General features: G+C 36.0%; 1 protein-coding gene across 5 annotated transcripts in view; it reads left to right on the top strand.

The window, feature by feature from the left end:
* SLC38A6 (solute carrier family 38 member 6) overlaps positions 1-26984 on the top strand; it is a 66585-nt gene that overhangs the window by 21833 nt on the left and 17768 nt on the right. For all 5 annotated transcript variants that reach the window (XM_077122454.1, XM_077122453.1, XM_077122456.1 and 2 more), the window contains 2 exons: positions 2617-2656; positions 24020-24098. In XM_077122454.1, the coding sequence (XP_076978569.1) occupies positions 2617-2656; positions 24020-24098 (119 nt within the window). The remainder of the gene's footprint in view (positions 1-2616; positions 2657-24019; positions 24099-26984) is intronic.

Raw genomic sequence — 26984 nt, 5'->3', positions numbered from 1 at the left:
ACCAGTTTAGGATTAAAATTATAGCATGACTATTTACAAAACCACTCATTAGAAGATCGTATCATTTAAACTGAACAGTGCTCAAAGATTAGCTCTCCCCCCGTTTATAGGTAAGGAAAGTAAGACCTAGGTAAATTAAGGGGCCTGCTTTTCCATTACATAATGCCAATACCAGATCCTGTGACTCCAAATCTACTGCTTTTCCTACTCAGAATAAGAAATAGCAGCAATGTTTGTTAGGTACTTGTTTGATACACTAAACTAATTTAAGAGGTAGGTGAAAACACTGTCTTCCACAGGTCATCAGGAGTTAAACATTTTCATTAGTGCTGTAGTCCTTTATTTCTGAAGAGCGATTATACTTCTAAAACCTATATTTGTTTCGTTCCAAACAGAACTTTTTTCTTTTCATTTGTAAATCTGTTGTGTTGCTCATTTTGTTTTTAATCTAAAAGGATTCTGTATTTGGAGGTGACTAACTCCCAAGAAGTTTATCTGGGATGGAAAAGATATAGTTAGTAAATAGGGGGAAAAATCTGTTCTTACATTCAACTATTATCATTTTTTAAATGCAAAAGGTGATATTTAAATCTTATACCATGTAGTCACATGGATTGAACCTTAATAATGAGATACCTGAACAAAATAGAGTATATGTTATCTAGGGGTAAAAGATTTTGTTAATCATTACTTGTAATAGTTTCTGGTTCCTTAAAGATCAGGATATTTGGTATAATCAGTGATCAGTTTCGTGCATCTAGTTTAACCAAGAAAGAAGGAGAAAATGTTATTTGTATAGGAAAACTCCAAATTTATTTAATATGATTTATAGACATGACTCTTAAGTATCATCACTTATTTGTTGTTTGCTTCTTTGCTCGCTTTGTATTCCCTGTTTACTTCCACCGTTGGGTTGAAACTGTTCTATTTCTTTCTTTCCAGGTGTGATAATGGGTATAATATATGTATGGATAACATTGTTCTGGGAATCAGAGATATTTGTAAAGTGCTTTGAAAAATTTAAGAAAGATTTTAAAAAATTGTCTATAAATTGATGTATTTACTCCCCAAATAAATACTTACTGAGCAAATATCATGTGCCGTGCACTCTACTAGGCACTGAAGACATAGATTTATCTACCATTCAGTAAATAAATAAATAAATACTTTCTAGATCTTAAATACTTAAATTTAGCCAAAGAATGAAGTAATCAGTAAGTTTGCATTATTGCTTTTTCCATTATATTAATAGAAAAGAAATCCAAATTTCATGTATTACTAACAGTATCAATTGCATATGAAAGATAGTAGACAAAGTTCAAAATCGTCTTTTCACAAATAGCCGTGGTATTATGGAACTAATTTTTTAAAGGATTGACATGCAAAATTCTTTCTGAAAAGTATTGGTGTAGCAATGACTACATCTTCAAAGACACCTTGCCAAATTTTCATATCGCCAGCCCTGTCTATAGATCCCAAGGCTTCTAGGTCTCAGTAATTTAGGCTATTTCCTGTATAGGTAAATGCTGTAAATTCCTAGAAGACGTGAGCCCAAAGGGTGATCTGTTACCTGTCCATGTAGGACTGAATGGTCCTAGAGAGCGCGTCAGCTTCAGTATACATTGGAGGGTCATGTCCACAAAGATAGGAGTGATGGAAGGCTCAAAGGGAAGCAGAATGTTTACCTTTACCTCGAGTACTTCTGATTACCAAAATGGGCAAAGTACTATCTTGACTTTCCCGAGAATCTCATCAAAGATCATCCAGCTAGCAAGCCTACAGGATGAACTTGGTCCTCAGGCACATTTTGTTTGGCTCAAATCTTTTTTTTTTTTTTGACTGATTGCCAACTAAAAGTCATAATATTGTGAAATAATTCAATTTCTTAAAAAGTCGGAAGATCTGACTACATTGAATCCATGTTCTCACATGCCAGTGAGTGGCAAGAGTTCAGTAGCAGCTTAGCCCATTTTGAAGGGGAGGAGTTCTCCAACATGCTACAGTCTTGCTACCTAGGATTATTTTACACTCAACCCCACTATACATTATTGGATTTGAAACATTTTGCCTAAATTTTCCAGGCCTAAGAATGCTTGGGCTCCAGAGTCTTTTGCTGTAGATTTTATTAAACCCTAAGACAGGGCTATTCAAGGGCTTGGTGTGTGCCAAATTGATGCACTCAGAGGACAGTGATTTTTTCCTTTTATGCAATGCAGCATGAGTATAGCACACCTCAAGCTGTCTCAGTACAACTACAAAAGCGGTGTGGTAAAACCTCAAGAAAGGGAGAATGCGACCAGCTAGATTCAGTTTCAGCTTTTTAGTATTTTGATAGTTACCAATTACTAGCTTTTAACACTGAAATGTTTAAAACTGACTGCCAATAACATTAATGAGTATGTTATTTATAGTAACAGTGGAACTATTAAAGAAAGGCTTTTTTATGTGATATTATTAATTTTATGTATTATAAATGGCTGCCAAATTTTATTCTTTTCAGTTTCTCATCATGACTTTTGCATCTGTTTTTGAGTAACAGTTCTTGGATTTTAATAAAATACTGATTTTTAAATATTAGTCCCCTTTCATCTTCTGAAGTCATTTGTTCTTTTATAGGTGGTGGTGGCAGGCACCATAATAATTCAGAATATTGGAGGTAAGCAATTGAAAAAGCACCACTTGTGCTTAGATGTAATGGAAATAACTTTTTCTTTTGGTTTCTTGCCTTACTACTAGCTGGGAACTTGAACCTCTATAGATGTAGGCATCTTCAGAAGCCCTGTGTGTTGATCTCATTATTCTTTTTCTTTTTTTGGATCCATTTTAGCAGTTCCTGAAATAACAACTTCTAAATTCAGTTCCATTTAAATACTGGAGTCAGTACAGGTGGTACTTTGGTCTTGTTATTATGTCTGCAACACACTGTAAAACATTTCCCCTCTTCTTTTGTCCCATTCACCCCCATTGGTGAATACTGCTTTTAGTGGGAGTGGTGTTACATAGGCTGTGAAAAATCAGCTCTGTACCAACAGTGTTGTCTTGTAACCAAGAAGTTAAAAATGACCTGGTAGTTTAAAAAATTTAAAAATCTGAGATAAATAAGAAACATTTTCAAAAGTCTTTTATCTTTTTCCCATTAAAAACCAATTCTAGAATTGAGTCCAATATTGAGAGCTGTGCTGAACAATGTCTTCATTTTCTCTTACCAGTGACCAGAATGCTGAGTAAATGTTACTAGATTAAAAGAGAATACGGAGAACATTGACATGCACCTTAGATCTTATGTAAGATTGTGATCTCCGGAAGTTTTGGTCTGATTTCTTATACTAGCAGTTCCAGATCATTTAAACAATGCAAATTTTAATAAAGTTCAACTCTGGTACTCAAGAGCTGAGCCATTGCACATTATGTATTGTTAAGTGTTGTTCAACCAAATTCCACATTCTCTAATGGGTTTGTTAATTTAGGAAAATAATTAGCATTCCATCAAAGAACTGTACCTGTTGTTATTTTTTTTTAATTCATGTTTTAAATCTTTGAACTTTCACAGAAAAACAAAAATGTAATTGAATGAGAAGAAGGCTTTCTTGGTTGCCGACCAAATAATTTCCTTTTAATACACACTACTTCACACTTTACACTAGAAGTCAGGAAAACCAGTCTCTTAATGAATCTGTCTGGTATCCTTCCTTTTAAGATCTGCTTTGGAACAATTTATTTTATTTTAGCAGAAATATATTGCATAACTATTGGCAATGTTTTAGAATATGAATATATGTTTTAATGTCTTCATTTCCTCATCATCCTTTCTCTATGATTGCTAAGAATCATCACATTTTGTTTTGATTGGGTTGAACCATTGTTTAAGTATTTTATGTAGAATTTTCAATCCAGGAATTAGGATCCACTCTTGTGACCTGGACCCATGCCTGCTGTCCCGTTCTTTGTAACTCTCATTTTGATCTCTTCATTGTGCTCTAATATTGCACATTACTGTTATTGGACATGGTTTTATTTTGTCACTTGCTGTTATTGGATTGAAGTTACCTCTGCATGTGCTTTCCTCTTCACTATGTGTGAGGTCCTTCAGGACCCAGGACTCTGTCTTTTCTCTCTGTGCTTTCAGAAGCTAGCATAACACCTGGGACATGGCACATCTTCTTTAAACTGAATGGAGCTGAGTATGCTTTGTATGAGCTATTTCCAAATTCTTTCTAATATTCTAGAGATATTTATCAAGAAAATGAGAAAAAAGGTAATAGTAGAGTAACCCTAGCTTCAACTTTTTGAAAGGTTGAACATGAAATACTGGAAAAAAAGAGTAGTCTAAAAATGTGTCTCAGAGGACTGGACAGGTGTTAATGGATGGAGGTTTGGAGTGAAGCTGGTTTGGCTCCTCATTAAGAATACCTTTGCAACTTAGCTGTGTGCTAATAGGGGCACCTATACCACTTTGAGCGTGCTCCTTATCCCTGGAAGCATTCAAACAGCAGATTTGGCCAGCTGTCAGAATTTTATAGAAAAGATTCCTGCATTTGGTAGTGGATATAAATCGTTAGTCCCTCCCAACTCTTAATTTGTTGGCTGGCTGGCTTGCTTTAGAACTCTTTCTTTTTAAAATGATTTGGAAGCAGTTAGAACAACTTTAATGTCCCTCCAATTCAGAAAAGCTGATATTGCTAATTTAGTTTTTAGAATAATGTCCTCATGATTTTCTTCACATTAGTTAAAAGTTTATTTATTGAGAGCCCCCTGAGTAAAAAACTGAATGTTTTAGAGATTTTCTCTCGAAATGTTTTCACAGATTTTTTTCATTTTGTTTTGGCCAGATGTGAATAAATCATTACTTCATGGTAATAGAATGTGGATTGTGAGTGGAACACAACAACCTTGAAATCTGTCTCTGCCATTGAGTAGTCATATGTCTTAGGGAAATCCTTCACTCATTCTCTTAAATTCATCTTCTTTTTGTAAAATGACTCGAGTTAGGGTGGGATGTTAGGGTCCCTGCTTACCCCCAAATTCTGGTTCTAATTTTGTACTTAGGTAAGCACATTAATTCTCCAGAACATTAGTATTTTTAGTACAGGAAAGTTCAATGTAAGGGCTCTACTTGGTTCAAAAGATGGTTTGACCCTTCTTACATATCTTGAACAAATCAGCGACTTTTTGCCTAAAAGCCTGCATAGATGCTGCTCTTCATCATTAGAAAAAGGTGAGCATACGTCAGGTCTTTGGACTATCTTTTAGGACAGTCTCTGAGATTGAAATCTGTAACTTTCGCCTTAAGAAATAGTTTCTTGATTGATATAAATTGGGTCTGTGGAACACCTAGACGGATACTAGACCATTTATTTAAGCTTGAGAACAAATAGCATACTTATTTGGGAGGATCGTTAATATACTGTGCACATGGCTTATTTAATACTATTTCTTCAAAATGTATTTTGAACTTTTTCAAAGACAAAGAAAATTTTGAAACCATCCAGAGAAAAGCGATCCATTACACACAAGGGAAGCTCGCTAAGACTATATGGATTCTTAGCAGAAACAGTGGAGGTGAGAAGGTAGTGTGCTGGTTTGAAAGGATGTGTGGACCCTAGAAAAGCATGTTTTGATCAAAATCCCATTTCATAAAGGTAGAATAGTCCCTATTCAATACTATATGTTTGAAACTGTAATCAGATCATCCCCCTGGATGATGTGATTTAGTCAAGAGTGGCTGTTAAACTTGATTAGGTGATGACATGTCTCCACCCATTTGGGAGGGTCTTGATAAGTTTCTGGAGTCCTATAAAAGAAGAAACATTTTGGAGAAAAAAGGAGATTCAGAGAGAGCAGAGCAGAACGACACAGCCACGAGAAGCGGAGTTCACCAGCCAGCGACCTTTGGAGATGAAGAAGGAAAATGCCTCTCGGGGAGCTTCATGAAACAGAAAACGAGGAGAAGCTAGCAGATGATGCCATGTCCACCATGTGCCCTTCCAGATGAGAGAGGAACCCTGATCGTGTTCACCATGTGCCTTTCCAGATGAGAGAGAAACTGTGACTGTGTTCACCATGTGCCTTCTCACTTGAGAGAGAAACCCTGAACTTCATCGGCCTTCTTGAACCAAAGTATCTTTCCCTGGATGCATTTGATTGGATATTTCTATAGACTTGTTGTAAGTGGGACATTTTCTTGGCCTTAGAACTGTAAACTAGCAATTCATTAAATTCTTTTTAAAAGCCATTCTGTTTCTTGTATATTGCATTCCGGCAGCTAGCAAACTAGAACAGGTAGTAATATGATATATTTAAGATTCTGAAAGAGAAAAAATGCTAACCAAGAATCTAAATTGAACAAAACTGTCCTTCAAAAACGAGGGGCAGATTAAAATATTTTCAGACTAACAGCCACTGAGAGAATTTGTGACTAAGAGACCAGCTCTATAAGAAATATCTAAAAGGAGCACCACAGGCAAATAGGAAAAGACAGAAGAGAGAGGTCTGGAGAAGAGTGTAGAAATGAAGACTATCAGGAAAGGTAAAAAGAGAAAAAAAAATTAGATATGACATATAAAATCCAGAAGACAAAATGGCTGAATAATGTACTGCTTTTACAGTAATTAAATGTTACTGGATTAAAATCCCCAATCAAAAGACATAGACTGGCAGAATGATGAAAAAATAGGACCCATCTATATGCTGTCTACAGGAGACTCACTTTAGACCCAAAAATAGGTTGAAAGTGAAAGGTGGGAAAAAGATATTTCATGCAAACAACAACCAGAAAAAAGCAGGGGTACATATGCTAATAACCAACAAATTAAATTTCAAATGTAAAGCAATTAAAACAGACAAAGAAGACTATATATTAATAAAAAGGAACATTCAACAAGAAGACATGACAATCATAAATATTTGTGCACCAAGCTAGAGTGCTCCAGAATACATGAGGCAAACAACACTGAAGGGTGGGGTAGACATGTCTACCATAATAGTGAAGACTTCAATTCACTGCTCTCATCAATGGATAGAACGTATGGACAGAAGATAAATAAGGAAACATATTTTGAATAAGATGATAAACTAGACTTAAAATACATTTACAGAACATTATACCCCACAACAGCAAGATACACATTTTTCTCAAATGCTCATGGATCATTCTCAAGGATAGACCATATGCTGGGTCACAAAGCAAGTCTCAATGAATGTAAAAAGCCTGAAATTACACAAAATACTTTCTTGAATCACTATGGAATGAAGTTGGAAATAAATAATAGGCAGAGGGCCAGAAAATTTAAAAATATGTGGAGGTGAAACAACACACTCTTAAACAATCAGTGGATCAAGGAAAAAATTACAAAAAGAAATCAGCAAATAACTCAAGGCAAATGAAAATATAACATTTCAAAATTTACGGGATGAAGGAATGCAGTGCAGAGAGGGAAATTTATACCCCTAAATGCCTTTATTAAAAAAGAAGAAAGGGCGAAATGAAGGAATTAACTGCTCACCTGAAAGAAGTAGAGAAAAAACAGCAAACTAACTCCAAAGCAAACAAAAGCAAAAAATAACAAAGATTAGAGCAGGAATAAATGAAATTGAGAATATGAAAACAAGAGAGAAAATCAACAATATCAGAAGTTAGTTCTTTGAGAAAATCAATGAAATCGATGGACCCTTAGCTAGGCTGACTAAAAAAATGAGAGAGAGAGAGAGATGATGCAAATAAATGAAATCTGAAATGGAAGAGGAAACATAACCACTGACCCCGCGGAAATAAAGGAGGTAATGAGAGGATCTATGAGTAACTGTATGCTAATAAACTAGATAACATGGATGAAATGGACAACTTCCTAGAAAGGCATGAACAGCCAACCTTTGACTTGAGAAGAAATAAACAACCATAACAAACCAATAGTGATTGGAGAACTGGATATCCATAAGCAAGAGAATGAATGAGGATCCATATCTCATACCCTATACAAAATTAACTCAGAATGGATCAGATAACCAAACATTAGAGATCAGACCTTAAAACCTTTAGAAGAAACTGTAGGGAAATATCTTATAAATCTTGTGATCAGAGGTCGTTTACTAGACCTTACACCCAAAGCATGAGCAGTGACAAAAGAAATAGATAAATGGGATTTCCTCAGGATTAAACACTTTTGTGCATCAAAGAGCTTTGTCAGGAAAGTAAAAAACAGCCTACACAATGAAAGACAATGTTTGGAAACCACATTAGCAGATAAGGGTTTAATATCCAGAATTTATAAAGAGATTCTACAACTCGACAACAAAAAGAAACAACCCAGTTAAGAAAGGGCAAAAGACATGAAGAGATACTTCTTAGAAGGGGAAATACAAACGGCTAAAAGACATATGAAAAGTACTCAATCTCACTGGCTATTAGGGAAATGCAAATCAGAAGTACAATGAGATATCATCTCACACCCACAAGAATGGCCATTATCAAAAACAAGCAAACAAAGACAGAAAATGACAAGTGTTGGAAAGGATGTGGAGAAAGGCACATTTATCCATTGTCAATGGGAATGTGAAATGGTGCAACTGCTCTGGAAGGCAGTTTGGCAGTTCCTCAGGAAGCTAAGTATAGAATTGCCTTATAATCCATTAATCCCATTATGAGGTATATATTCAGAGGAACTGAAGGCAAGGATACAGATGGACATTTGCACACTGCTGTTTATAGCAGCATTATTTATGATTGCCAAGAGCTGAACTCAGCCCAAATGTCCATCAGCAGATGAGTGGTTAAAGAAAGTGGTATATGCATATTATGGAATATTACACAGGTGTAAGACAGAGTAAAGTCACAAAGCATGTAACAACCTGGATGAGTCTTGAGGACATTATGCTTAGTGAAATTAGTCAGAAATAAAGGGACAAATACTGTATGGTCTCACTGATGTGAACTATCGTTGATGAATGACCTTTGAGAGTTAAAGTTAGCAAAGGTTATCAAGAGATAGAAAGAGGGTAGAGATTGGGCATTTGGTGCTGAAGGAATAAAAATGTGCAGCAGGACTGATTGTAAAAATTCATAAATGGATAGGCATAATACTATCAGATGGTAGAATAATAATATAAGTACACTGAATGAAGCCGAGTGTGAGCATGGTTGAGGGAGGACTGGGGGCACAAAAGACACGGGAAAGAAAGAGGATAAAGACAAATGCCTAGAAAGACAATGGTAGTGATTAAATGTACAAATATAAGAATGTCTGCGTGAGGGAAAACAAATGAATGTCAACATTGCAAGGTGCTGGAAATGGGATGGTATACAAGAAAAAATATCAATGTAAAGTAGGGTCTATAGTCAATAGTAATATTGTAATATGCTTCCACTGAATGAAACAAAGTCATTATGCCAAAACTAAATATCGACAAGTGGGGAATATGGGAGAAGGGTATGGGATTCTTTACAGAAGGAATGGAAATGTCTGTATATAGATTATGGTGGCAAAGGCATGGCTGTGTGATTATACCAGGAACCACTGATTTTTTAATTTAGGTTGGATTGTATGTTGTATGAATAAAACTTTTAAAATGAGCAGAGAGAAACAAGTGCTAGAGAAAATGTGGAGAAAGAGATGTACCTATTCACTGTTGACAGGGAAGCTGAGAGGAGCAGCCCCTTGGAGGGCAGTGTGGCAGTTCCACAGGAGACTAGGGGTGGGACTGCCGTATGATCCCACAACCCCTTTAACTAGGTATTATGCCCAGAGAAACTGAGAGTGAACACACGAACTGGTGTTGGAGATGGCAGTGTTCACGATTCTCAGTGGATGGAGGTGGCCCAAGGGAACAGCAGCTGGGGGATGGAAGGGGGAACTGTGATATTTACTTACAAGGGGCTACTGAACGGTTGCAAGAAGAAATGAATTTGTGAGACATGCAACTATGTGAATGAATCTTGAGGACAGTATGTTGAATGGAATGTAAAAAACAAATACTATGTGCATCATATGGACAAACAATAATATACAAACCTGAAGAACTGAAGTCGAGAGTGTGGGTTATCAGGTTGGGGCCTATTGTAAAGGGTCCTAGATTGTAAGCTCTTAAAGCAGTCACATCTATTCCATACCAGCTAGCTACTGTTAAAATAAAATGGAAAATTACAAATATTGGAGAAGATGTAGAGAAATAAGTACACTCCTTCATTGTTGGTGGGCATATAAAATAGTGCAACAAGTGGGAGACAGTTTGGTGTTTTTTCAGAAAGTTAAGTATAAAATTACCATATGACTCAGCAATCTCACTCCTAGGTATATATCTAAAAATTGAAAGCAGGGACTCAAACAAATATATGAACACCTATGTTCATAGTGGCATTATTCCCAATTGCCAAAAGATGGAAACAATCCAAATATCCATCAGGTGGGGAGTGGATAATAAAATGTGGTATATACATACGATGGAATATTATTCAGCTGTAAAAAAGAATGAGGTTCTGATATATGTGACACATGTGACAGTATGGATGAACCTTGAAAACATCATACTGAGTGAAAAAAAAACAATAAAGAAAACAAATATTATATGATCTCACTGGTAGGAAATAATTAGAATAAGGAAATTCATCGAGTCAGAAACTATAATAGAGGTTACAGGTTACCAGGACCAGGAGTGGTGGTAGGGAATGAGGGGTTAACGCTTAAATTGCATAAATTTTCTGTTATGGGTGATGGAAAAGTTTTGGCAATGGATGGTGGTCATGGTAGCACAACACTGCAAATACAATTAACAGGACTGAGTTATTTATTTTCATGTGATTAAAAGGGGGAGATTTTAGGTTGTATATGTTTTACTAGAATAAAGATGTTTAAGAAAGCAGCAGCGTAGGCCAGCACAACTTGAACAGGGGACCCTGATGCAAGCCCCATGGACTAGATACAATTAATAGTAAAGTCGGGTAAATGTCCTTTCGGCATTTGTAACCATTGTACCACACCAGTGCATGGTATCACTAAAGGGTGGCAAATGGGAACATTTATTTTATGCATGATCTTCAACTTCTCCAATAAAAAAAAGAAGGAAGGAAGGAGAGAAAAAGAGAGAGAGGAGAAAGCCAGTGACCTGACGTGGTGCTCTTTTATGAGAAGAAAGAAAGTTGGTTGGGAAGAGAAGACCACAGGATTTATAGGGCATATAGTTTCTGTAGGAAGTAATCTGTCAGAACTTCATAGGAAATGTTCGACTGGTGCAAGACCAGTCAGGCACCATGTCCAGTCAGGACACTTAGTGTGGTCTAACTAGTTATTGGAAATATCTACCATTTTAAAATAATTTTTCAGCTCTGTAATAGAAAAAATATATATGACTCACTAAATTAAACAATCTTGTTCTAAGGTTTTAGAAACCTTTTCCTTTGGAAATGGAAAGCCATGTAGTAAAATAGTATTTAGATGCAATTCCTGATCTCCCAACAGTAGGGCAGCCAAAATTTACATACCTGAAATAGGCTAGAGCCAGCCCTCCGCTGCCCTTTCACCAGGAGCTAGGGCAGTATTTCCCCAGAGTCGTTGTTGCTAGGGCTAAAGTCAGAAAAGAGGCATCTGGAAGTTTAATATTTAATGTCTGTTACAAACAATAGAATTCTGGCTTACAGAGTTGGATTCTGATGGGCTACTAGAAAAGGGGTTAAGAAGTAGTAGAAAATACAGATACGTTCCTTTAATTGTTCCATTATGTCATTCTTTACTGAAAATCAAGTAGTTCATTTCCTATTAGTTTGAACTCCTGAGATAGACCAGTTAGTAAACTTGAATGTCATTAGGGATCGCACACTAAACCCTGAATAATTTTTTTAGTACAGAGGAAGTCCTATTAATTCTTACAAGTACATGATAAAAGTGATGTCAATTGAGGTATTTCTGGTTTTATATCTTGCCCAGCCCAAAATGTGTGAAAGTGAATAGTGGCTCCTTGGATTAGGTGAAACTTACTTTGCGCTTATGAAGGGCTAGTATGAATAACGTATTCTTTCCTTAGTTTTTTTTTTTTTTTTTTATTAATGGAAAGAAAAAAAAATTAACACAACATTTAGAAATCATACCATTCTACATATGCACTCAGTAATTCTTAACATCATCACATAGATGCATGATCATCGTTTCTTAGTAAACTTGCATCAGTTTAGAGGAACTAGCAACACAACACAAAAAGATATAAAATGTTAATATAGAGAAAAGAAATAAAAGTAGTAATAATAGTAAAAAAAAAAAAAAAAAAAAAAAAAACCCTAAAGCTCAGGTGCAGCTTCATTCAGTGTTTTAACATGATTACTTTACAATTAGGTATTATTGTGCTGTCCATTTTTGAGTTTTTGTATCTAGTCCTGTTGCACAGTCTGTATCCCTTCAGCTTCAGTTACCCATTGTCCTACCCTGTTTCTAACTCCTGCTGGACTCTCTTACCAATGACATATTTCAAGTTTATTCTCAAATGTCCGTTCACATCAGTGGGACCATACAGTATTTGTCCTTTAGTTTTTGGCTGGACTCACTCAGCATAATATTCTCTAGGTCCATCCATGTTATTACATGCTTCATAAGTTTATCTTGTCTTAAAGCCGCATAATATTCCATCATATGTATATACCAGTTTGTTTAGCCACTCGTCTGTTGATGGAGATTTTGGCTGTTTCCATCTCTTTGCAATTGTAAATAACGCGCTATAAACATTGGTGTGCAAATGTCCGTTTGTGTCTTTGCCCTTAAGTCCTTTGAGTAGATACCTAGCAATGGTATTGCTGGGTCGTATGGCAATTCTATATTCAGCTTTTTGAGGAACCGCCAAACTGCCTTCCACAGTGGTTGCACCATTTGACATTCCCACCAACAGTGGATAAGTGTGCCTCTTTCTCCGCATTCTCTCCAGCACTTGTCATTTTCTGTTTTGTTGATAATGGCCATTCTGGTGGGTGTGAGATGATATCTCATTGTGGTTTTGATTTGCATTTCTCTAATGGCCAGGGACATTGAGCATCTCTTCATGTGCCTCTTGGCCATCCGTATTTCCTCTTCTGGTAGGTGTCTGTTCAAGTCTTTTTCCCATTTTGTAATTGGGTTGGCTGTCTTTTTTGTTGTTGAGTTGAACAATCTCTTTATAAATTCTGGATACTAGACCTTTATCTGATATGTCATTTCCAAATATTATCTCCCATTGTGTAGGCTGTCTTTCTACTTTCTTGATGAAGTTCTTTGATGCACAAAAGTGTTTAATTTTGAGGAGCTCCCATTTATTTCTTTCTTTCTTCAGTGCTCTTACTTTAGGTTTAAGGTCCATAAAACCGCCTCCAGTTGTAAGATTCATAAGATATCTCCCTACATTTTCCTCTAACTGTTTTATGGTCTTAGACCTAATGTTTAGATCTTTGATCCATTTTGAGTTAACTTTTGTATAAGGTGTGAGATACGGGTCTTCTTTCATTCTTTTGCATATGGATATCCAGTTCTCTAGGCACCATTTATTGAAGAGACTGTTCTGTCCCAGGTGAGTTGGCTTGACTGCCTTATCAAAGATCAAATGTCCATAGATGAGAGGGTCTATTTCTGAGCACTCTATTCGATTCCGTTGGTCGATATATCTATCTTTATGCCAATACCATGCTGTTTTGACCACTGTGGCTTCATAATATGCCTTAAAGTCCGGCATCGCGAGACCTCCAGCTTCGTTTTTTTTCCTCAAGATGTTTTTAGCAATTCGGGGCAACCTGCCCTTCCAGATAAATTTGCTTATTGGTTTTTCTAATTCTGAAAAATAAGTTGTTGGGATTTTGATTGGTATTGCATTGAATCTGTAGATCAGTTTAGGTAGGATTGACATCTTAACTATATTTAGTCTTCCAATCCATGAACACGGTATGCCCTTCCATCTATTTAGGTCTTCTGTGATTTCTTTTAGCAGTTTTTTGTAGTTTTCTTTATATAGGTTTTTGTCTCTTTGGTTAAATTTATTCCTAGGTATTTTATTCTTTTAGTTGGCGATTGTAAATGGGATTCGTTTCTTGATTTCCCCCTCAGCTTGTTCATTACTAGTGTATAGAAAAGCTACAGATTTTTGAATGTTGATCTTGTAGCCTGCTACTTTGCTGTACTCATTTATTAGCTCTAGTAATTTTATTGTGGATTTTTCTGGGTTTTCTACGAATAGTATCATATCGTCTGCAAACAGTGATAGTTTTACTTCTTCCTTTCCAATTTTGATGCCTTGTATTTCTTTTTCTTGTCTAATTGCTCTGGCTAGAACCTCCAACACAATGTTGAATAATAGTGGTGATAGTGGACATCCTTGTCTTGTTCCTGATCTTAAGGGGAAAGTTTTCAATTTTTCCCCATTGAGGATGATATTAGCTGTGGGTTTTTCATATATTCCCTCTCTCATTTTAAGGAAGTTCCCTTGTATTCCTATCTTTTGAAGTGTTTTCAGCAGGAAAGGATGTTGAATCTTGTCAAATGCCTTCTCTGCATCAATTGAGATGATCATGTGATTTTTCTGCTTTGATTTGTTGATATGGTGTATTACATTAATTGATTTTCTTATGTTGAACCATCCTTGCATACCTGGGATGAATCCTACTTGGTCATGATGTATAATTCTTTTAATGTGTTGTTGGATACGATTTGCTAGAATTTTATTGAGGATTTTTGCATCTATATTCATTAGAGATTGGTCTGTAGTTCTCTTTTTTTGTAATATCTTTGCCTGGTTTTGGAATGAGGGTGATGTTGGCTTCATAGAATGAATTAGGTAGTTTTCCCTCCACTTCGATTATTTTGAAGAGTTTGAGGAGAGTTGGTACTAATTCTTTCTGAAATGTTTGATAGAATTCACATGTGAAGCCGTCTGGTCCTGGACTTTTCTTTTTAGGGAGCTTTTGAATGACTAATTTAATCTCTTTACTTGTGATTGGTTTGTTGAGGTCATCTATTTCTTCTTGAGTCAAAGTTGGTTGTTCATGTCTTTCCAGGAACCCGTCCATTTCATCTAAATTGTTGTATTTATTAGTGTAAAGTTGTTCATAGTATCCTGTTATTACCTCCTTTATTTCTGTGAGGTCATTAGTTATGTCTCCTCTTCCATTTCTGATCTTATTTATTTGCATCCTCTCTCTTCTTCTTTTTGTCAATCTTGCTAAGGGCCCATCAATCTTATTGATTTTCTCATAGAACCAACTTCTGGTCTTATTGATTTTCTCTATTGTTTTCATGTTTTCAATTTCATTTATTTCTGCTCTAATCTTTGTTATTTCTTTCCTTTTGCTTGCTTTGGGATTAGTTTGCTGTTCTTTCTCCAGTTCTTCCAAGTGGACAGTTAATTCCTGCATTTTTGCCTTTTCTTCTTTTCTGATATAGGCATTTATGGCAATAAATTTCCCTCTTAGCACTGCCTTTGCTGCATCCCATAAGTTTTGATATGTTGTGTCTTCATTTTCATTCGCCTCTAGGTATTTACTAATTTCTCTTGCAATTTCTTCTTTGACCCAGTTGTTGTTTAAGAGTGTGTTGTTGAGCCTCCATGTATTTGTGAATTTTCTGGCACTCTGCCTATTATTGATTTCCTATATTCCTTTATTTCCTTCATTCCTTTATGATCCAAGAAAGTGTTGTGTATGATTTCAATCTTTTTAAATTTGGTAAGACTTGCTTTGTGACCCAGCATATGGTCTATCTTTGAGAATGATCCATGAGCACTTGAAAAAAGGTGTATCCTGCTGTTGTGGGATATAAAGTCCTATAAATGTCTGTTAAGTCTAGCTCATTTATAGTAATATTCAGATTCTCCATTTCTTTATTGATCCTCTGTCTAGATGTTCTGTCCATTGATGAGAGTGGTGAATTGAAGTCTCCAACTATTATGGTATATGTGTCTATTTCCCTTTTCAGTGTTTGCAGTGTATTCCTCACGTATTTTGGGGCGTTCTGGTTCGGTGCGTAAATATTTATGATTGTTATGTCTTCTTGTTTAATTGTTCCTTTTATTAGTATATAGTGTCCTTCTTTGTCTCTTTTAACTGTTTTACATTTGAAATCTAATTTGTTGGATATTAGTATAGCCACTCCTGCTCTTTTCTGGTTGTTATTTGCATGAAATATCTTTTCCCAACCTTTCACTTTCAACCTATATTTATCTTTGGGTCTAAGATGTGTTTCCTGTAGACAGCATATAGAAGGATCCTGTTTTTTAATCCATTCTGCCAGTCTGTGTCTTTTGATTGGGGAATTCAGTCCATTAACATTTAGAGTTATTACTGTTTGGATAATATTTTCCTCTACCATTTTGCCTTTTGTATTATATATATCATATCTGACTTTCCTTCTCTCTACACTCTTCTCCATGCCTCTCTCTTTTGTCTTTTTGCATCTGACTCTAGTGCTCCCTTTAGTATTTCTTGCAGAGCTGGTCTCTTGGTCACAAATTCTCTCAGTGACTTTTTGTCTGAGAATGTTTTAATTTCTCCCTCATTTTTGAAGGACAATTTTGCTGGATATAGGAGTCTTGGTTGGCAGTTTTTCTCTTTTAGTAACTTAAATATATCATCCCACTGTCTTCTAGCTTCCATGGTTTCTGCTGAGAAATCTACACATAGTCTTATTGGGTTTCCCTTGTATGTGATGGATTGCTTCTCTCTCGCTGCTTTCAAGATCCTCTCTTTCTCTTTGACCTCTGACATTCTAACTAGTAAGTGTCTTGGGGAACACCTATTTGGGTCTAATCTCTTTGGGGTGCGCTGCACTTCTTGGATCTGTAATTTTAGGTCTTTCATAAGAGTTGGGAAATTTTCAGTGATAATTTCTTCCATTAGTTTTTCTCCTCCTTTTCCCTTCTCTTCTCCTTCTGGGACACCCACAACACGTATATTTGTGCGGTTCACATTGTCCTTGAGTTCCCTGATACCCTGTTCAAATTTTTCCATTCTTTTCCGGATAGTTTCTGTTTCTTTTTGGAATTCAGATGTTCCATCCTCCAAATCACTAATTCTATCTTCTGTCTCTTTAAATCTGTCATTGTAGGTATCCATTGTTTTTTCCATCTTTTCTACTTTATCCTTCACTTCCATAAGCTCTGTGATTTGTTTTTTCAGTTTTTCTATTTCTTCTTTTTGATCAGCCCATGTCTTCTTCATGTCCTCCCTCAATTTATCGATTTGGTTTTTGAAGAGGTTTTCCATTTCTGTTCGTATATTCAGCATTAGTTGTTTCAGCTCCTGTATCTCATTTGAACTCTTGGTTTGTTCCTTTGACTGGGCCATATTTTCAGTTTTCTGAGCGTGATCCGTTATCTTCTGCTGGCGTCTGGGCATTTAGTCAGATTTCCCTGAGTGTTGGACCCCACAGGTTGAAAGATTTTTCTGTGAAATCTCTGGGTTCTGTTTTTCTTATCCTGCCCAGTAGGTGGCGCTCGTCGCACACGTTTGTCTACGGGTTCCACCAGTGAAAGTTGCTGTGGGTCCTTTAACTCTGGAAAACTCTCGCCGTAGGGGAGGTTCGGCAGCCGAAGCGTCTTGGAAGAATGCCAGCCGGCCTGGGGTTCCGAATGCGGGGAGGGTCGCCGGCCGCTGCAGCACGGGTGCGCGCCCGATCGAGTTTCCTAGTCGGCCCGGGGCGCCAAGTGTGGCGGGAGGGCGCCAGCTGTCGCAGCCCGGGAGAGTGCACTGTTCCTAGCCGGACCGGGGAGTCACGTGTTTGGAAGGGACCCCCCCAGTCACCGTTCTCCGCAGTCTGGGGATTTCTGACCCAACTCTCTCAGTTGGTCCGGGGGGCCTCGCGTGGTGGGGACGCCAGCCGCCGCGGCTTGAGGGGACCGCCTGCCCAATTCTCCCACCTGGCCTGGGAAGGAAGGGAGGGACTCCAGTCGCTTGCCGTCCCACCCAGGAAAGCCCGCGCCTCTCGGCGATCTCACCGGAGCTGGTTCTCCCAGACAGTCAGCCGTTCCAGGATGGGGTACGCCGTCCCTTTGATCTCCGTCGTGGCTCCGGGAGCTGCTCTGTATTGTCTCCACTCCCCCAGTAGCTGTTCTGGAGGAGGAAAGGTGAGGGTTGCAAGGCTGTCGGGGCCGGTGGCGGAGGAGCCGGTGAAGGCGGAAGAGGGCACGGTGGTGGTTGGAGAGCCGCCGGAGCAGGAGGGGGAAGAGGGGAGAGGAGGGCGGGCGGGCCGTCTGCCTCCTTAGTTTTTTAAAGTTCCAGCTCTTTAAAGAAGATTAAAGATTTAATCACTACTAATGTATTGTGAAAGGAGAATCCTAAACATTTAGCATTGTACTGAAATTTCTTGAAATTCCTGGAATTTTCAGGTCTGGTACAAACTTACAAACCTTACTCTAGCAGCCTTCAGTAGTACCTCATTATGTGTAAAATTCATGATGTAATATTATATAAGTTAGAAACCATTTCATCTGACTTTCTTCTTGTGCTTTTTTTTGGTAAGATAGTGAGTAAAGTGCTAAGTCTTTCCTTTGTACCATTTGTGTTGGCTTCCTGGGAAACGTGGATTGCGCATGCTGTTACAGCGCCACCTGCTGGCCAGCTCATTTGCAGGAATACTGCAGCTTTTTTGAGCCCTGACAGTATTGTCCAGAAATTCTAGAAAACACCACCTTAATACTAGGAGGGCTACAGGATATTTGGAAGGAGAGACTTTTTCTGAAGTACTCCTTAGGTAAAATTTACTAGTAACGTGTCATTAAAAGAGGTTTGAACGTGTATTTGTTAGTAATAATTTCTGTTTAAGTTTAATTGTCGGACTTTCAGAATAGTAAACATATGGCCACTTGAACTTTTAATCTCATTTTAAGATTTTGATAAATGTTTAAATAAAGATATATATTTCTTAGGATTATGGGAGAGAACATTTCCCCCATATTATTTTGATTTTCATTTGTGAGCATATTAGGGAAATGATGTTGTTTGCAGTGTTTATGAAAATAAAAGTTCTTTTTAAAAAAATAGATTATTTGTGTTATGTACTATTTTGAGTGGGGATGAACTTTAGTGGCGTTGGGCACTGTGTAGGAACACTAGGTTAACAGGACACATTGACTACAGTAAAGCTAACTGCTATCACAACTAAAAACATGTTTGGAATCAACTTGAAGCTATCTTAAACAGAAAGACAACTTATTCCGCCCATAGTACATCTGTTTGTTTAGAGCTGGCTGACTAATCCTTTAAGAAGCTGCTGAACTTCCTCCAAGTACTGAAAACCTACTTCAGTTTCTAAAACAGCTATAGGTAATCCTGTCTTCAGACATGTATTTTAAGTGTTTAATGCAGAGGATATTATCGTTGTTAACTAATGATTTCTTAGGCCCAACTTCTAGGTAAGCCCTTGTCTTTTTTTTTTTAAGGCTGTATGCTTAGCAGTGACAAATTGGGAACCATTTTAAGTTTGCTGGGTAAAGATAGTCCATAAGAATACAGGGTTTGTGGTGTTAGCATCTCAGAGATGTGAGAATAGGAGACTTTCTCTTCAGAACTACAATTACAGCATTTTGATGCAGTTGAGTTCTATTATAAAAGCCCTCAGCTTTTCTGGGTAATCTTGGACCAATGACTTTACCAAACCAGCTGCCAAATTGAAATGAACTACCAATGAAAATACATATCAAGGTGAAATGAAAATTTCACCTGAAGTGTTTTTAAAGTTTCTAACTAATGTTCTGTGTTATAGAGATTCTTTGTTCTCTTTCAACCCACATGTTGATGAAAAGGGAAAATAGAATAATTCTGGAGATTGATCTGTTGATTGTTCTTTTTCTTTCCCTCAGTTGATTTCTTCTTTTTGCTCCTACACTGTCCTTAGTGGAATAGTTAGTAGTACAGATTTCTCCAGTCAGACTGCCTGTTCCCATCCTTAGCTGTATAGCCTTGGGCAGTTACTTGTTTGTGCCTCCCTTTCCTCACCTATGAAAGTAAATAATAGTAACATCTACCACATAGGCTTGTTGTGAAGCTTTAATGAGGAAATACTTGCAAATCACTTAGAATACTGCTGAGCGTACACTAGGTGTCCAAAAAATGAAAATGTTAGCTGTTCCATGGTTCTTCTTCCAGACTCCTTCTCTTCTCTGTTTCAGACATCTCTCTCCTCAAGCCCCAGGCTCACAACTCATGTGTTTCTCTTTATGATTCTCAGTATTAATTCCTTACTACATACGATTGCCTAATCGAATTTTTATGACTGCCGCTTCTCTACATGATCGTTGTTTTTTAAACTTTTAATTTTTAAATAATTTCAAACTTACAGGAAAGTTGCAAACATAACAGAAAAATAATAGAACTCCAGTATACCCTCCACCAAGATACCCGCATTTTGCCACGTTGTGTCATTCCATCCATGTCTGTGTCTGTCTACCTATCGGTCATATATCTGTCGTCTCTATCTAACCTAGCCTCTAAGTTTTTGAGAGTAGGTTGTATGCTTCATGTTCCTCTAACACTTAACACTTCCATGTTTCTTAAGAATAAGAATATTCACTTATGTAGCCACAGTAAGTACAGTTTTTAAATTCAAGTCTCCATGTTCTTTTTAAAAATACTTTCAACTTCTGTTGACAGTTTTTTTTCTTCCCTTCCAAGGATAGTTTCCATTAAATGAGTTCTATTAGTTTAAAATGAAGGCAAAAAGAATACCTGTTTAGTTAATGTGGTGAAGCCAAATGATTTACAGTAGCTGAGTATCTGTCATCAAGGTGTATCGTCTAACAATAATATTGCTTTGGTGGAGCGAAAGATAGAGCCACTTAACTTGGCTCTTATGAATGACTGTGTTGCAGCTATTAATTTAGAGTACAGCGCAGTGTGTCTTGTATTAGGGGTCCTAGGCTGTGCATCAGTGTCGGCAGAAATCGTTTACAAATTCTTGCTTATTACCTGTCTCTAAAACAAGTCTTTCAGTATTCATGCCATTAATAGAAGATATGAGAGAAAAGGTGTGAACCTTTTCAGATAAAAGCAATGGAGATATGAGCTTTCCTATTAATATTATATCTCTGAAATTTTCAGTTTTATTTAACTGTTCGGTTCTTTTTTTTTTATGTGAATCTAATTAAAATGCATTTCATACCTTAATGTATAATTGGTGATCTTTTTGTGTTTCCTCTGTATTATACATCAAATGTTAAAATAAATTTAGTAGATTGAAATGCTGGTGATTGGTGAGGGGAAGGGAGTATGGTATGTACAAATTTTTTTCTTTTTATTTATTTTTCTGGATTGATGCAAAGGTTCTAAGAGGTGATCGTGGTAATGAATATACAGCTATGTGATGATTATATACCACGAATGGAATGACCATATGGTAAGAATGTTCATGTTTGTATGTTGTTATGTTTAAAAAAAAAATTTAAATAGATGCTAGTTCTTGAATGAAAGTTTACTTGTGGTTAAGAAATATGATTTAGACAGTGAATAGGTAGTGTCTTCCTTTCTTTTACTTGCTTAATCAGTGGGATTTTTCCTCCAAAGTGAACTCTGTTTTTGTATCTCTAAAGACATGAATCAACATTTTCTAGGAAGGAAGCAGTGTTTTGCATGTTTTATTATATTTGCATCTTGGATACTAAGGTCCTTTTTTGAGTGAGAAACATATGTTTGGTGAGTGCATATTTCTTGAAATATACATGATTATCCAGACTGGAATCTAATGAAATAGGATTCCCATTTGAAAGACAAAGAGTTAGGGCTGCAACAGAGGATAAAAGTGATCAAATGATTAGCCGGGGGCTAATAGAATTCTGGGAAGAATGACAGATTGTATATTAGGGAGAAATATGATCTCATATTCATTGAAGCTTTTTACAACAAAAGATCCAACAGAAATAATACATTCTTAAAAATGTCTGAAACTTTAGAAATTCATGTGGTGTTGGATTAATCCAAGCAAGAAAGACTGATGGGCAGATAATAAATTACATTGTGCAGTAAGTCTGCAGTCCTTGTTTTCAAGGTACTTTTGCCTCTCTTTTTTTTTCCCCCTCCTTGTAAGACATTTAAGTAGCTCTAGGCCAGTTTCAGAAAATTCAATTCGTGAGTCTCATCATCACACCATATGTGTATAGTTCTTTGGCGTAAAGTATTAGGAACAGAGATTCCAAATCCTTGAGTGGAGGAGGTTAATCTTAACCTTCCTTCTGTTTTGTGCCAGATTAATACAGTTTTCATATGAAAATATGAACAATATAGAACACCTTTTCAGATGCAAACAGTTGTGATGCCCATAGCTAAGAGTCTGCAGAAATGTTTCGATAAGTTTTAGTCAACAACTCTACTTCTGAGAAGGAAGAAATAATACAGTCATAAAATGAAATATATATTTTCCTATTACGGAGAAGTGATTATGTCTTTATTTAACTCTTCTAAATTTTACTTTTCCATAGGTACATGTTCCTTTACTAAAAAATGTATGAGTGTGTGGTTGTGTGTGTGTGGTACTGTTTATCTTTCACAGATTTACATACAAACATAATCCAGGTTTATATAATCCTTACCCTTGATTTCTGGTACTACTTCAGTGGTACACTCTATGTTATTATTTGTATAACCAATATTTTTAAAACTCTTTTGAAGTAAAATCACAAGATAAGATGCTGATTTGCTATTTGTTACATTGTAATATTTTTAAATACATAAAATTATTTTTCAAAACATTTTAAACTTTGGATATATATTTAATTATTGGTTTGCCTAAAATTCAGAAACCTGAGACTTGCTTTCCTTTTGTAAAAGCTTTAACTCTGCCTAAAATATAAGCAAACTCACTTTAGGAATCTTCCTTGGGAGGGAATTAAGGACTGACAGGTATCCTTTTATCACCAGGGTTGAGTGGTCACGACAGCACCGTATTAATCATGGAGAAGTTCAGCTACTTTCAAATAAGTTGGTTGAGAAATACATATTCTTCTTCTTAAACTATTTGAAACTTTTGATCAATTTTTCTGCAAGTGCTTGCCCTTCAAACTTGGCATTCATTTGTGTTCTCATTTTTAGTAGGTCCAAGGAGAAAGTGAAATATTTCTTGAAATACAAATAAGTAATAAAATTAATGTGCAAACAGAGATTACTTTTTATTCTTTGTGAACATTTATGTTTTTTATATTTCATCTCTAGAGAAAGAGATTTTTACTTTGTAAAACTGAAGTTCTTATTCCAAATCATCTGGATTTCTTTGTAGTTAAACATGTAAGCTTAAATTCAAGTGTTTACATATGAGTTCTATATTCTGAAACCATATTAAAACATTTCCTAGTATATGATAGAAGGTTTATAGAATTTTTTTCATAGCTACTTCAGAGATAGAATCATTATTAAAATGTTGTAACTTTATAGCTAGTTGTTTCTCGGATCTTGTCAAATAAAATGCTAGGAAGATTCTGACTGTAAAATACATATAAGCCCTGTTAAAGTAGAATAAAAGCTGGACATTTAGTCTCTTTAATATGGTTAATATTTTCCATTGAATCTTTTCTAATCTATCTTAGAGAACAATTTTAAATATAGCTTATTATGGGTTCTGTTTTTGTCTTACAACATCGTGTTTATAATGTGTGGGGAAGGGATAGCAGAGAGAGGAGAGAGGGAGTGAGACTTCGGAAGGGGAACCTGTCTCTCATAAGCAAGAACAATTCAAGTTGTTAATGCTACTTCATAAACTTCTCTGTCAGTTATTGTCATCCCTTGGACAGCGATAATTCCATATGAGAAAGTTTTACAAAACATCAAACAAAATTTCATTTTTAAATGGCCTATAATCAAGATCTTTCACTTGACTAGTTAGCTTTGGACTTGAAATGTTAACAAAGGATACTTAATGAATTTACCAGTGAACTTACCTTCTCTGCAAAGGCGTTTGCCTCCATTCCTGATTTTTTTTTTTTTGAGAACTTTGAGAACTGTGCAGTAGGAGTTGATTTCCATATATTGTCATAGCTTAATGAAGATCTGTGTTCCTGTATTGATATTCTTTAAATGGTTAAAAAGTATCCAACTCTATTCTTTTTACAGCTATGTCGTCTTATCTTCTAATTATTAAAACAGAGCTTCCTGCTGCTATTTCAGAATTTTTAACTGGAGACCACAGTGGGTAAGAAAAAATATTTCACACAGTGTTCATCATTTTTTAACTCAATAAATCTGATAGAAAGTAAAATGAACATAGTCCCTGCCCTCAAGAAACTTACAAATTGGGGGTTGAGGCAGGACGTGGTAATAGAGAAGGAGACACTCAGCAGCCATTACTGATTATCCTTTATGTACAAGGCACTGTGCTGTGAACCATTCAGAAACCTCAGATAAAAGCCTTGCTCTATGCTGGGGAGGGGGTGGGTGATGAGATAGGATGAGAAGCATATGAAATAGGTTTTGGAGAAGAGTTATGGGGAAATCTCTGGGTATATGGAAGACTGGGCCAGGGGATGGGGAAGACTGAAATTACCAACAGTAAAAGACTTCAACAAAGCAGGGGAATGGATAGCATTGATGTCACTTCTCAGGGCATCATGGTGATTAAAAATCCGGCAGATGCTGGTGTGAGATTGCCATTCTGAAGCATGATAGTAAAAATAAGTTATTTGCAGGGACTTAATTGTTTTATTTCTTGTTTCCTTAATGATATTATGAACAATACTAAGCCACATTATATGTCCTTTCTCTTTCCTTATTTAAAAAATACTGTGTCCTAAAGACTGTTGACATCTCCTTTTGTTGGGGGAAAAATTAATTATGCTGCACCTTTCACTATGTAGAACAAGAAATTTTGAGAAAAATGAACTTGAAGAGACAGAATAAATCCTTTTAATTGTCATCAGGTTATCATTTCACATAATTTTAAAACCACAGCACAAAAAAAACCCTGCAGGCTCTTAGATTTAAATATTTGGTTGTTTTGCTCCATATTTGAACACAATCTGGAATGCAGGCCAAGTTTTCAAAATTTCTTTTTTAGCTTTTACAACTTGGCTTCCATTTAAGAATTCTCCTGAGGCCATTGCAGAGACATATTTGTCAGGAGAGTACATGTGCCTCAGATCTGAGTAGGAATCATGTAGAGGAGGCGGTAGAGAAGGTAGGCAGCAGTCCTTAGTGGGTTTACATCAACAGGATATATTGTGCCTTTGTACAGTACTTTACATCTTACAAGGTTTCTGCAACCATGGTCACGTTTGATGCTCACAATTACCCTGTTCAATCTAGAATTTTATCTAGTTACATTTTAATTCTATGCTATTAGTTTGATTAACTGCTACAAGAAATGGCTATGTGAAATTCACTTTTATGTTTACCGTAAAGTTGTTGAAGACAGCCTCTCATTACTCAAACTCTATGTGAGAAATTTCTTTTATAATTTAGGGCTGAGCAGAGTTTTATTTCCTCTGAGGAACTCAAGGCAAGATGAAGTAGAATGAAGAATGCTAGACTAAGAGTCAGGAGACCTGTGTTGAATTCCATTTCCTATTCAGTAGCCTCAGGAAATTCACTGAAGCCATATTACTTAGCTTTGAGTCTTCGGTTTCTTCACCTGGGTAATTCAAATACCAGTGTTGCCTTCTTAATTAAGATTTTGGGACGAACAAATAAGATATTGCCCACATACATGCCTTTGTAAGCTGAAAGCATAATGTAAATGTAGAGAATTAAGAAATTCTAGTACTAAAAACTGAATACTAAAGGTGGTGTTCCCATTTTGCTCACACTGCCAGGCAGCTCAAAGCCAAATTTAAATGTATCACATAAATTATGTTAATCCTAATAGTTATCACATGTGTTTTCCTTTTTCTTGGGCCTGAATTTGGTGGTTTCTATTTAATTTGATTTTTTTTTGTCATATATCTTTGTGGAAAGAGGTGGGAAATAAATACATGTAAAATTTTAGATAGTTAAAGTAGTATGAGGCAGAACCTTTTGGCACTCAGGTCTTCTTTCTCTAAAAGTGATATTATCAGCATGACTTCATTTTAAATGAATCACGGTTTACATTATTGGGTTTTCTTTTTCCGTCAGGTTTGTATTTTTTTTTTAAAGAAAATTAACTCCCATCTCACTAATGTTATTAGAAAATTGATTAAAATATTAATTTTTACATATCAAAAATGAATATTTTAAATTGTATACCTCAAAACACTATGACTAGTTTGCATTGTCTGTCATATTGGTTTTGAAATTGCATATCTGTTAAACAACTTCATCTTTTTTTTATATGTAGCAAATATTCCCTTATTTTAGATTTCAGTTTTTGAAAAACATTAATAAATGGCTAATTATATTAATTAGTTAAAATGCAGATAAATTATCAGCCTTTAAAGCATAATGCTGTGAAATAATTAAGAACAAACACTGTGGTGGTTGACTTGACTATCTATATAGGACTTTACCTCTAGGTAGAGCCACATAGCCGAATTTCCTTCACGAGAGCAATACGGTGTTGATGTGCTTTGATTTTAGGGTTTCATTTACAATAAAAGGCTGATAAGATTTTTCAGGTAAAAAAAGATCTTTCAGATATGCCTGTTTTCTGGGTTATTTGTGAGATTTGTTGTACCTTTGTGTGTCTTTATAAAGATACAATAAAAAAGAAACTGCTTTCAAATATTACTATTAGAAGTCTGATGTTATAATACTTATACCAAACTTTTATGATACATCTATAGTTTTCATAGGATGTTTTTAATATATTTATTATATTTTTAAAATCTGTAGCTGTTAAAAGTTGGAAGCATTCTGTTAACATTTAGTGATCTTGTCAGGAGAATATGATTGACACAATTAAGTTGTCTTGCATTTGAATTGCATAATTGATATGGGATGTGAGTAAGATCCTAATTCAGAACATATGATACTCCTGTCCCATTCTGTTCAAGAATGAAATTAAAACAACTTATAAATAAATCTGGTCTCCATTAAAATGCAAAAAAAAAAAAAAAAAAGCATGCCAAAGCATTTACAATACTGCTAAGGATTTATTTTCTATATT

This window comes from Tamandua tetradactyla, chromosome 12 (genome assembly GCF_023851605.1).
Source record: "Tamandua tetradactyla isolate mTamTet1 chromosome 12, mTamTet1.pri, whole genome shotgun sequence".
Lineage (NCBI taxonomy): Eukaryota > Metazoa > Chordata > Mammalia > Pilosa > Myrmecophagidae > Tamandua > Tamandua tetradactyla.
Note: the sequence above shows the minus strand (reverse complement) of the source record. Positions and strands in the feature narration are given on the sequence as shown.